General features: G+C 38.9%; 3 protein-coding genes and 1 long non-coding RNA gene across 5 annotated transcripts in view; 1 reads left to right on the top strand and 3 right to left on the bottom strand.

Annotated features, from left to right (window-relative positions):
- Window positions 1–2,419, bottom strand: part of LOC116176942 (retinol dehydrogenase 11-like) — a 3,558-nt gene extending 1,139 nt beyond the window's left edge. Inside the window, exons 1-3 of the mRNA XM_031495784.1 lie at window positions 836–2,419; window positions 430–792; window positions 11–139 (exon numbers count right to left, since the gene is read on the bottom strand). Of these exons, the coding sequence (XP_031351644.1) occupies window positions 11–139; window positions 430–792; window positions 836–953 (610 nt within the window). The 5' untranslated portion in view covers window positions 954–2,419. The remainder of the gene's footprint in view (window positions 1–10; window positions 140–429; window positions 793–835) is intronic.
- LOC116176944 overlaps window positions 1–13,780 on the top strand; it is a 24,650-nt gene extending 10,870 nt beyond the window's left edge. The window contains exon 4 of the long non-coding RNA XR_004146562.1: window positions 13,619–13,780. This is a non-coding gene — a long non-coding RNA (uncharacterized LOC116176944). The remainder of the gene's footprint in view (window positions 1–13,618) is intronic.
- On the bottom strand, window positions 2,554–4,526 carry LOC116176941 (retinol dehydrogenase 11-like). The gene is made up of 4 exons (XM_031495783.1): window positions 4,193–4,526; window positions 3,772–4,137; window positions 3,039–3,167; window positions 2,554–2,988 (listed from the first exon to the last, which is right to left on the bottom strand). Exons 1-4 carry the CDS (start codon window positions 4,308–4,310, stop codon window positions 2,633–2,635), a joined length of 969 nt encoding a protein of 322 aa, XP_031351643.1. The 5' UTR covers window positions 4,311–4,526; the 3' UTR covers window positions 2,554–2,632.
- On the bottom strand, window positions 10,070–11,798 carry LOC116176938 (solute carrier family 35 member E1 homolog). 2 transcript variants are annotated; one of them, XM_031495781.1, is made up of 5 exons: window positions 11,651–11,798; window positions 11,216–11,587; window positions 10,832–11,166; window positions 10,542–10,781; window positions 10,070–10,490 (listed from the first exon to the last, which is right to left on the bottom strand). In XM_031495781.1, the coding sequence occupies exons 2-5, from the start codon at window positions 11,538–11,540 to the stop codon at window positions 10,263–10,265; spliced, it is 1,128 nt and encodes a 375-aa protein (XP_031351641.1). In that variant the 5' UTR covers window positions 11,541–11,587; window positions 11,651–11,798; the 3' UTR covers window positions 10,070–10,262. The 2 variants fall into 2 exon arrangements, with proteins under 2 accessions (XP_031351641.1, XP_031351640.1); XM_031495780.1 differs by having other exon boundaries at window positions 11,216–11,606; window positions 11,651–11,797.

Below are 13,780 nucleotides of genomic sequence, written 5' to 3'. Positions count from 1 at the left end.
ACAGGATTACCTTTGAGACGTTTTGCCAATTCTCTTGTAAACAGCACATTCGATAGTTTACTTTGGAAGTACGCTTGACTTTCACTGTACTTTCGTCTTGTCCAGTTGAGATCCTCAATTTGGAGTGCGCCTGATAAGACTGAAACGAATGGAGTATACAGGTTTCACTATATTTCCAGACTCCTATCAAATCATAATGACATTTAATTAATAATTTCTGATGGAGTTAAACAAACTTCTATATGTACATACTTATTATCATCAGGAACGTTAATAGACTCAAATGGCATGCTCAAGGTAATGACTGTAATTCTCAATTTAAATTTTGAATTATTTACAGCAGACATCATGTTGATATACTTTGTAAACGTGTTTTAATAATAAAACAATCAATACTGGAGAGATATTTACCCCTTAATGTGTACTTACAAGAATGCGCCACCGATGATACATTGACAATTCGTGCGGGTGGACTGTTAATAATTTTCGGTAACAGGATTAGAGTGAACAAAAAGTGACCCAAATGGTTTGTACCGAACTGCATCTCAAAACCATCCACAGTTCTCGATTCAGGACACGCCATAACTCCGGCATTATTAATTAACAGATGAATGTGGTCTTCTTCTTGCAGTAACTTTTCGGCACACTTCCGAATTGACTTCAAGCTTGCCAGATCAAGTTGCACCACCTCAATTTCCCCGATACCTCGCAGCCCTTCACAGCGTTTTGTTATATCGCTCTTTGCCTCTTCGGCCTTTGGAACGCTTCGACACGCCATAATAACGCGCGCCCCTGTAAAGTGCTTTAAATTTTGAACAAATCGAAAGGAAGGTACCTCTTTTGTAAAAATCTTCGACCGTACATTTTCCAATACCCGTGTTGCATCCTGTTACAACGGCCGTTTTACCTACCAATGTCGCAGTAGACGTGCACCTTGCGCTGAAGCAACTCATTTTTCTTTTGTAGTGTTTCTAACTACGATTTTTATATTCAACTCGAGAGTTGCGCACTACACTTGTGGAACTTTATGAATGTCATTAATTCTTCGTCAATATTTTAATACACATCATCAAAAGTAAATGCCATCGCATGTATTACTTACTTATTACTACTAAGTTTATCTATCGTCATCGATTGTGTAGAAAAATACAGAACTTAGTTGATTGAATATATTAATAAAAACATAGTTCAATTTCCATTTTTCTTTACACGTTCTTGGATGTAAAAATAGTGGTTTTGTTTAGAAATCCAAAAAATGCAATATCTATTTCGTGATCACGTACGTCTATGCTAAATCCCGCGGAAATAAATATCTCGTACACAAAATAGTACGCGCCTGCTTTTATAACTTCGCGAAGAATTCAATTTCAGCGCACTTAAAATGGTACGAGATGGTTCACGAAAATCAACAAATGAATTTTCAACGAGAGAAAAATTTACGCGCAGTGTAGGTACTCTATTGCTCGTAAATTAATCTAATATCTAATAAGTCTAATTTTTAACGCGTCCAAATCTCCCTCGCTCTCCCACTTCTCTTTGTATTCGCCCGTTAGAAAAATCGAAACGGGCCTTCTTTTCTGACGCAACGACCTAGAGTAGCGACTTTTTTAAACGAATAGTTTAGTCTACCGTGTTGCGCTGCGGGAAGTTGGGTGCTGTTTTGTGTGGCCTTTCTGTTCCAACTTCATTTTGGCTAGACCCATGTAGTGGTCGCTATATATTTTTTGTACTTCTGGCTTTCTACCATCCAAGTAATGCCCTGTTGCATGTGCGAATATGTTTGTGTTCATAAATAGATCATTTCCACATAGTAGGGGAGCCTATGATGCTAAATGGGTATTTACTCGAGCGTCGTGGGGACCTATTGAACTTTGTAGATTAGATGGTAGAAAGAAAAAAGTTATACCATGTAGTACATCCCTCCATAGGTGGGGGGCGCGTGTACACTTCTTTAATATTGTACAAAAAAAATAATGATAGTGTATATGCCCCACGTATCTCTGACTTTGGAGGTATGTTAATCTGCCGGTTTGCATGGTGGGGGAGACTGTACAGAACGTTTTATATTATATAATTTATGACACGAGCGCCTATTATCTCGTTTAACTGACATGTTTCAACTGCTGCATGCATTGAACTTTATCGGCGATTTGTTCCACTTCGGCCTGTGGAAAATATTATTTCTGTTATTCTTGAATAATTTCCTTCGAAATAACAAATTTCCAACGTGCTCGATAATGTCAAGGTAGCGGTTTTTTGCAAGTTTGTGACCTTTCCATTTCCTCATGTAAAAAATTTGGAGTAAATTAATAGTAGTAGAGTAACTAATCCAAGAAGGCATTTCGCGCCATGTACATGCATCTTTTGTGCTGTTTAGGTTTTACCAAACAAGTTATAACAGTATTTTTACATACTTTGTAATACGTAAATAAATTCAACAACCAAGATGTCGTCAAAAGTAGTTGTTGGCGACGAAGAGACGTCTCGAACTTACTCCCTGTAATTATTATGAAGAGCTTAAGTATGTATAGCAGGATGTTGGCAAAAGGACTATTAAAATAAAAATAGTAATATTATAAAGTAAAGGTAACATGAGATAATAACAATTAAAGTAGGTAGTGATTACATTAAATTATGTTTGCACATCTTCAGCACCACGGAATATATTGTAATCATCTGGAAGATCAACCATTTTCCAACTTATATCCCATAACGATTTTGCATCCTCCATGTTATTCGCTTGCCAACTGGGTTTTTTTGGAGCACACTCAGCATAATAAAGTCCGTTCTCTTTTCCGGCGTTTTCGTCCACCGCGCAATGGATGGTTGTTTGGGCACCCTGTGTTGCTGACTTAAAAAACAGTCCCCCAATATTACTAAATAACCACCGAAATCCACTAAAATAAGCCGAATCAAAATGTTGCGTAAGTTCGGTGTTAATTATTCCCGGATGTAAACTGTACACTGTCACGCCCTCAATATTGGCATCTGAAATCGGTTAATGAGAATCATTTATAGCAAGTGCGCGTTGGTTGAACCTTTCAGCCTTCGTGCCAGTTCCTTTGTGAAGAGAATGTTGCATACTTTACTTTGATAGTAGGACTGCGTTGGGTTGTATCTACGTTTTTTCCAATTTAGATCGTCGAGGGTGAGGCGGCCCCAATGGACTTTTAACAAAGATTCAGTATTACAATTATTTTGCCACTTATTTTTTATAAGTAGTACAGGGAGTAAGAACTGCATCGATAGCAATGTGAAAAGATTATATTTTTTGTTTCTAAAATTTCAAAGCTGAGTATAATGCTGTGACTTATAATAAGGCGCTATTAAAGATCGAGCGTAATCGGCGATAAGAAACGAAAGCGTATGTGACGCATTCTTTCTGGGAAATATGTCGTGTTTGTTCGAGGATATCCTAGAATACTCGGGAGTCTTCAGAAGCGTTCGAGAACTTTCGAGAAAGAGGGGCGTTTGTTATATAAACAAATCGAATTGTGCTGGAGTCCGTTTTAACGGCGTTGCCGAAGTGAAATATTTCAAAAATCGAAATCGAAAAAAAGAGATGTAATAGATCTGAAATCATTTACAGCATTTGTTGCGGGTTCCTTTCAATGTGGGGTGGATGAAAACTAAGTAATAATTACTTATGCTTTCTGTGAATAAGCCAAGAATGGATCGAGGATAAAATGGCTCCTGTATGGAAATATCCTTGACTTTTCCTGACTTTTAGGTTTTCACATTACCTACATTAAAAATATACGAGATACTTACGCATGTGAACAAATGAAGACACATTTAATATTCGAGCCGGTGCACTTTCAATAAGTTTGGGCAGCAACAGTAAAGTGAACAGGTAGTGGCCCAAATAATTTGTCCCAAACTGCAGTTCATAACCGTCCTCGGTCCTTCCTTCCGGATTAAACATTATACCTGCATTATTAACTAATATGTTTATGCGTTGCTCTTCAGCCGCAAGTTTTTTCGCGCATTCTTTAATAGATCTAAAACTTGTAAGGTCAAGTTCGACAATAGCGATCTCGCCTAAATTTTTCCCAGCATCGTGACAGTTTTGAATAATGTCGTCTCTTGATTTCTCTGCCTTGGACCGATTGCGACAGGCCATGATGACACGCGCACCTGAATTTGTTAATTAGCTACTCGAATCACGATTGCATTATTATTAATTGCATACCTCGTTTGTAGAAATCCTCTACGGTACATTTCCCAATTCCCGCGTTTGATCCGGTCACAATGACCGTTTTAGTGTCTAATCGAGCATCTGAATTACACATCGCGTGGAAAAATCCCATCGTTAAAAGGTACACGGGAAACAACGGTAATTGTTTGCATATAACTCAAAATCCTCACGCAATTATTAAAGCGGGTCAAAATTATTTTTGCGCTGGTACACTTCACTTCATACAACACCAACCGTTTTTTATGTACTTTCAATCATTATCTTAATTAATTGCGGTTGTCCAAGTGTGTTGTACTCATACACACGCTTTCAAGTCGACTATTTTAAGTAGGTGACTAACAAGTAATAAAGAAAAACGAAACTGTTAGCAGCTACCTCTGGGTACGATAACCAGAATTAATTCCTTAATCTCTAAATTAAAAGGGCAAGGCCAAAATTTCGATTTGATAAGCACTTGATAAGGGCTTATGTTACATTACTAGGGCTTCGTAAGTTTTGTTTACATAAAAGTTGTGGGATTTCACCGTGAATATCAATTAACCGAGTATATCCCTCGCTGTATTGCTTTATGCTTGCGACGGTTGCTATTTCCTTTTATTGGAAAAAAACTACTTTTTTGGAAGAAGTGAGAGTACTTCTACAGTTCTGGGCATTTGGAGAATTGTGATTGGCTGATGTAGGTAATAAAGTATAGCATAAAGAGACCAACCAATTTAGCAATTTTGAATCTCTCTAAATTTGGAATAGTTTCATTTTTTTTTTAATTGCTTATCCTTATTCCGCACCAAGAAGCACAATCTTCGGACGTTTGTGTTTCAGGGTTGGTTCCCTTCGTAGGTGTCCGATTTCCTTACCAGTTCGTTCTGGTGGTCTCCCAGGCAGTGGCGTACCTAGGTATTTTTCAAAGCGGTGCCGGATCAGGTTTTGGCGCCTTATGAGTTACCATTGAGCTCTAAGTAATAAAACACTGTACATTTTTGAGAGAAACTTTACACGAAATTTTAAAAGCACTGCACTACTTAACTTTTAGAATAATGCTTTGAATAACGAAGTCTTTCACTCAACGAAGAATAGAAATACATTTATTTATCATGTTTTCAATTCTCGCGTCAAATTTAGCTATGACATAGGGTACAAGTCGTAGAAATGATTGCGTCTTAAAATAAGGGTGCAAATGCTGGTCACACTAATACAGACTATTGTATAGATCACAAATAAAGTATTATTATTAGTTTAAATTTACAGCCTTTTCCTACCGCTGTAACTTTGTTCTACAAGGGCCATTCAGAAAGTAACAGACGTTTTGAAATAAAAAATTAAGAAAGTGTGAGAAACAACTCTTAGGCTGTTTTTCAAAATAGTCGCCATTCGTATTGAGGCACTTAACATAGCGTGGTACAAGTGTTTTGATTCAAACTTTGTATACATCCGCCGACTGTGGGGGCGTCAGAAGTGGGTACCGACAAAGGGAATATGGTAGCCCCCGACAAGATCTTATTGATTGTGGAGTCAAAACTGGCTAATAAAAGTACTGATCTGCCACACAAAAATGCCTTGGATCTCACACGGTGACTTTGATAATTTTTTTAATTTTTTAACAATGTTCCGTTCATCTTAAAGGAGCGTAAATTTAGTTTTCATTATATTTCAGCGCACCCTGTAGTCGACTTTAGCAAACTATTAGAATTTAACTGCCGTTCTTGTCTTTTATGACGGACCTATAGGTACGGTACACCACGTACTGCCCATCCCGACTTAGTGCCCTCGGGTAGGTCCCGCCTTCAGAGCGCGGTGCCGCGGCACCTACCTAGTTACGCCACTGCTCCCAGGCTCTCGAAGGTCTTCATCGCCGTCCAGATCTCGATGTCTGCGTTCCCCACTAACGACGGGGCGTTTACAGACATCCTCAATGCCTTAGTTTTGGACTGTTAAGAAGGGGGTTTAGCACCAATATTGCCTTGCGGGCCGTTTGGGTACGATATCTGACGTGGGCACTTCATGTCAGAGGTCACTCCACCTCGACGCCAAAGTATTTCGCTTCGGTCCTACAATGGCAAAGATGGTGAGGTTTCCCACGGGTTAGTGTCTTCTTTTCGTAAAAAGGACGGCCGAGCTCTTCGGAGTTGACAGCAATCCTCAATCTGGTGTACTATTCTTCTAGGTCGTCTAGTGCTGTCTTGGAGTCTTGGAGCCACGTTATCTTGATTGAATTGCGCCTTAGTCCGTATAAAGGGCCAGGGTGGTGTCCTGTATCTTTGACATGTCCCGCACGTACAGAGAGCACAGCAACGGCGAAAGGAAGGACTCCTGGAGTACTCCTGCTGTTGCTTTGCGCTCACGCGACCTTCATCGACTGTCTGTGAGGTATAGTTTGAAGTATTTTACCGCCCTTAACAGTTGGTGGACCATCGAGTGATCCTTCCGGAATCCGAGTTGCTAGTGACGCGTCTCTCCTCCGTCTGGTCCTGCAGCCTCCTTATGATCACCGCTTCGGCTACTTTGGCGATCGTCGATACGAGGCTGATCGGGTGGTAGCTCTGTGGGAACGTCGTGGATTGGCCCGGGTTCTGCCACATAAATACGTCTACACGTTTCCCCGAGATGGAAAGTGCCGCAGTCTTAGCATGGCGTTCAGAATAACAGCGCACTGTTCTCGATGGCTTTGGAAACTTCTTCTACGGTCGGGGACCGCATCACTTCTTCGTCGTCTTGACGCGGGGATCTCCTGGTCTTTCGTCGTGAGACAATACTGCAGCGACATCTCTATTTAGGACGGCGACGATTAGGACGCCGCCCCTTCTTTCCGGACTGTAATGTGTGGACTCGTCCGGTCCTGCTCACTATTGAAGAAAGACCACACCGTTGCGGTTTGAAGCCCTAGAATTTCACGAGGGATTCCTCGCGTTGAGAACCTCTACGACGATGGTGCCTACATTTTCGTGTATAGGAGCGCTGATACGAGCCCCAATCGCCCCGCTTTCGACGTTTGCACCTCAACAATGGTGGCTTCCGGCAAAGTGATCGAGGCACGCTTTCACGTAGATGGCGGTACCGCTTTGGTCACGATTTTATACTGAATCTTGTGATGTGCCCCAAGAAAAGTTGAAAAAGAAGTAACAATGTACCAGAAAAGATGTTGACGTTGTTTATCAAAGAGTTGTGATATATCCAGGCCAGCCCCAAGAGACTGCGCAACTCAAGATTTAAAATTCAAAACTTTCCCTCCCAAACTCACTGAACCCCATAGCATGTGATCGTCTAGACAAAGCTACCTAACCTGAATAACCAAATAATAGGACCAAGATATGTGTTGCCTGTCGGAGTGAGGTTCAAGTAAGGAATACAAATAAAACAAGTACATGCTTTAAAACTGAAATTTAATCCAAATAATTTGCATTGCAAGATTAAATTTAGAAAATGGTAGTTCACCGAGTACAAATATAAAAATAGGCTGGGAAAAAAAGAACTGACCAAGAAAAAACCCAGCCAACAAATTAATATTGATGTTTATAGTAAAATTAGTTGTCTGTAATGCCATAAATGCATGTTATCAATGCAATCAATGCAATGTCGAACGCCAGGCTCCACTGGAATTCCTAAGGAGTAAATATTACACACACATAACAAAACAATCATTAAAACATTACAATAAATTCATATAATAGGTTTGGATATTGGATAGCCGGTCCAAATCCCACACCGAGTAGTCATTAGTTGCTCTGGTCAAGACATGTCAACATTGGATGAAATCGCTAGGAGTTGGCCTCTCAGAGGAGCCTTTCACACAGGAAGGATATAGTTGTTTAACACAACCATAAGGTCACAACGAGAACACGCCACACGCTTTTAGCGAATCCCTGCGCAAGTGAGGCCGGGCTTAGCCGGCAGCCCCATGTACGACTAGCGGGACCCCAACTCTTTCATTTATACATCTCTAGGGCCAGTCCAACCCACTAGTCTTAAAATGCCGGGTTATAAATTACCGAACTCCAGGCTCTCTACCATGAGTACTGACAATAACCGATCAAAAGACAAATCATGACATAACATAAATAACAGAGTAACCAACGGCAAACTCGCACGCATACCAAATTATAAACAAAATATACACAATTTATGTAGGCGTTGACAGCTGACATATTTCCACTGGCATAACAAAGACTGACACAAAACCAATATTCGGTCACTACGCATAACAGGGATCGACTAAACGAATTGATTAGCAATATTGGCAAGATGGCTCCCCTCGAAGACACAAAAAAAACAGTACATAAAATATATATCTCTGTGTATGTCAATTCTGAACTTAGGCAGCCTCTGTTAGGTCAAATCGAGATATAATATCGGTATCAAATATAGCAAGCGAAACAAGTCACCCTGCCAAATATTAATAATCATAATCACCCGGTTCAAATAAATAGTAGGAGCATAACTTTATGTACTATCACATTACAACAATACAAAGGGACATGTCGTGGCAAACATTGGTATCAAAAGTAATTAATTCACAATGCCAAGTGCAATATGTAACAATCAACCACCTAACGTACGTCACTCGCCTCCAGATGAGGCACCCTGTAAATACACAGTAACATAATCAGGTAAACAAAAGCGAAATGTGCTGCAATAAATTTAATTATAAATTAAAATGTAGTTCTGCATAGTTGTATTGGGTATCGCCCCTAAGGGAACATACAGTATCTAAATATAAATAAAAACACGTAAATCGGTCAGAAATTCCCAGTAGGACCAGTATAATTAAAACTGCAATTTGTATCTGGAATGTGTTATAAATGGCAATAATCAATGCTGTAAGAGAATAAAGTTAAATTGGCAAATAATCGAACAGATACATATCATTATTAGATGGATGCAATAGACGTAGAGATAAATAAAACGAGTACATCACCTTTGTAATTGTTGAAGGTGCACTCACTATTCGCAACGTAAAGATTTACTTCTGATCTTAACAAAAGCACACATACTTCTGCCGCATTCTCCCCCTTTTTTGTTTAAACAAATCCTAGACGAAAACAAATGTTAATATCGAACGTCCCTCGAGCCGTCGGTCGATATGGATCATTAAGTTTCCTCGTATAGCTCGCATAGCGTAATATTTGACACTTTTATTGTAAATTATGGTCCATTTCAATGTAGAGCAGAGAAGAAAAAAACACGTGTTCCAAGAAAACGAAACAAAGCGCAATCTTGACCTTTTTCGTCGCGCCAGGCTCGGATTGGGGAATATTTAAATCGAATTTTTCGGTTACATCACAATGTTCAGAAGAGATTCAGGCGGTGCATCATCCCAGTCAGTTGCTCAAATGAATTGTTTGCATAAACACTCTTTCTCCTTCCTTAGGTATATTACCTATACCCCAAGTCCCGTCGCAAGTGGACAGGTTCATTTTACACGACGCAGTAGACCGCCACCAGTCCTCCTTTGGGAGGTGTAGACTCCACTGGCTACTCCTGAAGCCAGTGGACTGGCGCGACATTTTTTGACTGGACTGGTTCATAACTGGCCTCTACTCGTGTTTACAAGGAGCGGAGGCGCGAAATACCGCCCCCGCTCACGCGCAGTGGGAAATGTAAACATATTTTTCCAGATGGGGATCTTAAAAATGTTGTTTGTATTTTCTACTGGGGGATTTGTTGTGCTCCAGGATCTTCCCTGGTCACTCCACGGATTAATCATTGCCAGCATCATTACCAATTGGCACTACTATGAAACAAAACTCTGAATACTGTACTATAGTGCCCAAATAAAGGGGCCTTCTAGCAAATAGTCTCTACTTAGAGTGACACTGCCTTTACTCAACTATGCGAGATAGAAGCAACACACGAGTCAAATGTACAAAACAACACAAAACAGGTACAAAAATAAATATTATTTACTTACGTATACAACATACGTATAATACTTTGTATTCCTTTTTAAGAAGTTGATGTTCAACTGACTTGACATAATTAAATCTACTTACAAAATTAAATATGTACAAATAACATTCATGGAAATATACATAAATACAAAATAAATAAATTTCTGTTAAAAGAATAAAATTTATACAAACAATAAATTGCTACTATTTGAATTTTTATAAGACCTGAATGAATTTAAGCCGTTCTTAACATTGCCATTCACAGTAATACCATTCATTTTGTCTGTTCCGTTAGCTTTACCATTCTGTTGAGGATATAAAATATAATCGTTGTTTCTATCATGCCAACTCTTCTGCTGAAATGGAAGCAGAGTTTGTTGCTTTGCCGCCATCTTTTGATCATATTTCGCCTGAAACAGTACTTGGTAAGATAATCCGACAGCTTCACCATTACAGCTTACCTTGTTATAATAAAAGACACCAAAAATTGCTAGTAACATACCAAAAATGTTAACGCCTGTTACAGGGTTACCCAATATGAATAACGAGATTGCTATAACGAATATTCGTTTACTGGCATTTGCTACAGCATAAGTTAAAGGAGTAACGATTGACAGTACACTAAAAGCTACAATATTTTGAAGCCAGTTTAGGACTCCGTCAAGGAACAACAGTAACGTAACCCTGTAATTTTTTATATCCTGAAAGACAAAGTTAGATGTGACAGCACTCATAAAGCAATGCTACGTACGATATCAGGATTGTCTTTTAAGTGAACGAAGTCGACTAATATCCATACAGGTAAAAACATAAATAGTGATAATCTTCCTAGAATGTGTAACAATCGCAGATGGTGAACACCCGTGTCGTGCAGTACCTTCTTCGAGTATATATGCTGCAAGGAAAATCCCATTGTTGCGGCAAGTGCACTGAACAGCCCGATGGCATCGAAACTAATCTCTGTAATTGTTGCCACCCCAACACCGGCAATAATTGGGATTAAACTAAAGTACACTTTGTACGTCTGTTTTTCTCCCATAATTAATCTAGACAATATCACAGTAAACAGAGGCATTGTCGCTTTGACTGCAAGAAGACTGTTAATCAATCATTGCACATTTGAACAAATGTATACCTGTATGTGCATACGAGACGGGAACCTTCCATATGCTCACGTGCGAGAATACCGACGAAAAGAACTTGCCGAAAGCCAAAGGGACTATCAACTTGAAGTAATACCTCCAGGAAATGTCCACGTATTTTCGCACTCCCCACATATTGAAAAACGGTCCACTATATATCGTTATCGAGAGTAACTGCACCATGGTCATCGTCATGGGATATGGAAATTCATTAAGTAGCATCTTTCCGATGACATTGTTGCTTGAACTTATTATATACCACAAAACACACAAAAATACGACCGTTAGCACTTCCCTTGTATGTTTACGGTCAGCCATGCTGTCCAGGCTGGCAAGGTAGACGTCATGCACTACCTCGATTCCCTCTATGAACACAATTTGTAACTAGAATTAAATACCAGCAAAATCCACATGTTGCTCAATTTTACCTTGAACAAAGATAATACTACTCTTTGCCTTGAAAAAACACAGTGGATGTATCTTTTGATAACTAGCTCAAACATATTTTTGGTAACTAGGTACATGTCAGTAAACAGTACTGAAGCCAAGGAATGCACCTATGGGCAACCTTGACGTTACTATTCGTCCTCATTAATTAGCCTTAGCCTAATTATTGCCTAATAAGTTTGTAATATTGATATTTGCGAGAAAGTGATTTTATCACAAGAAACGGGGAATTTTGTTTTGGGCGCAAGGCAGGTACGGTCATTGACATAAGTAATGATCGCGTAATAGGTAAACCCCGAGGCATAAGCAACCAACATGCCTATCACATCGGGCTTCTCGGTTTCTTCTTAATTACCTACTCGGTGATCATTACTATTGTCAAAGACTGTACCTATGTGTATTTCCCCACCCACTTATATTGGGAATTGTTTTCATTACACATTTTAGTGTTACATAATCTCTAATTGGGCAATGGTTGGCAAAAAACCTTTCTAGACAATTTGGTCTAATTATTATAATGATATAATTCAGAATTAAGTTCCCATTGAGAGTTTACCTCATGTACACTATTTATCTAAAGGCATTGCTTATCCATTCTTTAAACAGTGCTAAAGGTAAAGTCTGTGATTATGATCTTATCTAATTCTTTGTGTGATTAAAGATTATAATGATCCACGTTGTGTCATTATTTAAGTAGGGATCAGAATTTTTTTTGAAATGGCAAGTGAAAAGTAAACAGTTCCGCAACAGTCGATTATGTCCCTTATTTATAAAGCAATTTTTTAATAGGTAATATATATGGTGTGTTTACACTATACTGTCGAGTCACCTTTGGAATTTTTGTTTACTTCCAAAGGCGACTTGCAGTAACTTATTTTTGATCGCCCCTTATAACTATTATTCTATTGAATTTAATAATTGTAATGTCTTCTTTTTTCGACAACTTACATGTCAATGTTCATCACTTTTCGAATATAAATAACATTTTTTTTATGTAGTTTTTTGTTCATACATTTTAATAGGGTGAAAATATAGAGACTTCACCAGGAAACAGTAGGGACAAAAGGAGCTGATAAAGGGTGTGGTTACCGAAATACGAAAGGGAAAGAAGAAAAAAATATTAAGATTTAGATGCGGAAACGAGGAGAGAGGGAAGCATAAATGAAGCTAAGAAGAAGGGACGTGTAGAATTTGTGGAGAGAAAGAGGAAGACCCATAGCACATGCTATGGGAATGTAAAGAAGTAGAAAGAACAAGTGAAATACTGGAAGAGGCGAAAAATAGATGATGATTTTAGAAAAAAGGGACGAAGGAGCACTTAACTAGCTATAGTTTTTGAAATTGCTTTATTGTAAGAAGTTTGTGCCAAATGGCGTAAAATACAAGTTCATTGATGTAGTTTTTATTCTGCGCTCGATAGCAATAAATATACAGGGTGTTGCTAACAAAAGGTTAACTTTTTTCTACGTAAATGACGGTTATTGCGTAGTACTTCGATTTTGCTTAATTGTGCTTCTATGCTCACCGTTTGCCCCTTTTAACACAAAAGAAACATTGTGAAATTCTTGTTTTGAAAAGTATAGGAATCCTTTAAATCCCAACGTAAATCCCTTTTCCTTAATATAGGTACCATTCAAAAGAGAATTTTAGGACATTTCTAAAATCCGGAAACCCGTGCAACCAGTTCAGATAATCGAATTTCTACTGTAAAAATAGCTATTTACTTATTAACAACAATACTAAGCATTGAATTAGGAGAGACACGTTGTAATCTCGCCCTGCTATGTTAATGATATATTAACTCCGATTTCATTAAGTCGTGTTATGAATCTGTTCGGTCTCAGGGGGGAGGTAGACGCTGATGAAGATATAGACCCCGTTCACTTCCTCCTACGCGTGGCCGTCTCTCACTCCCGCACTCCCTATTAGTTATTCATTCTTTGTTTCAGTAGTCGACCATCTCTCAATATTCACTTTCAACGAGCAATCATCTTTCAAAAGCACGAGATACAAAAGGTTCACTTGTATTGCACAAAGCGTTCCACCATTCAATTTTCCGAATTGCTGCTACCTTTCAGAAGGAGAAAATTGGAGAAAATTTTGACGCATCG

This window comes from Photinus pyralis, unplaced genomic scaffold (assembly GCF_008802855.1).
Source record: "Photinus pyralis isolate 1611_PpyrPB1 unplaced genomic scaffold, Ppyr1.3 Ppyr1.4_LG7, whole genome shotgun sequence".
Classification (NCBI taxonomy): Eukaryota; Metazoa; Arthropoda; class Insecta; order Coleoptera; family Lampyridae; genus Photinus; species Photinus pyralis.
The sequence above is the reverse complement of the archived record's forward strand: the minus strand, read 5'-3'. Positions and strand labels throughout refer to the sequence as shown.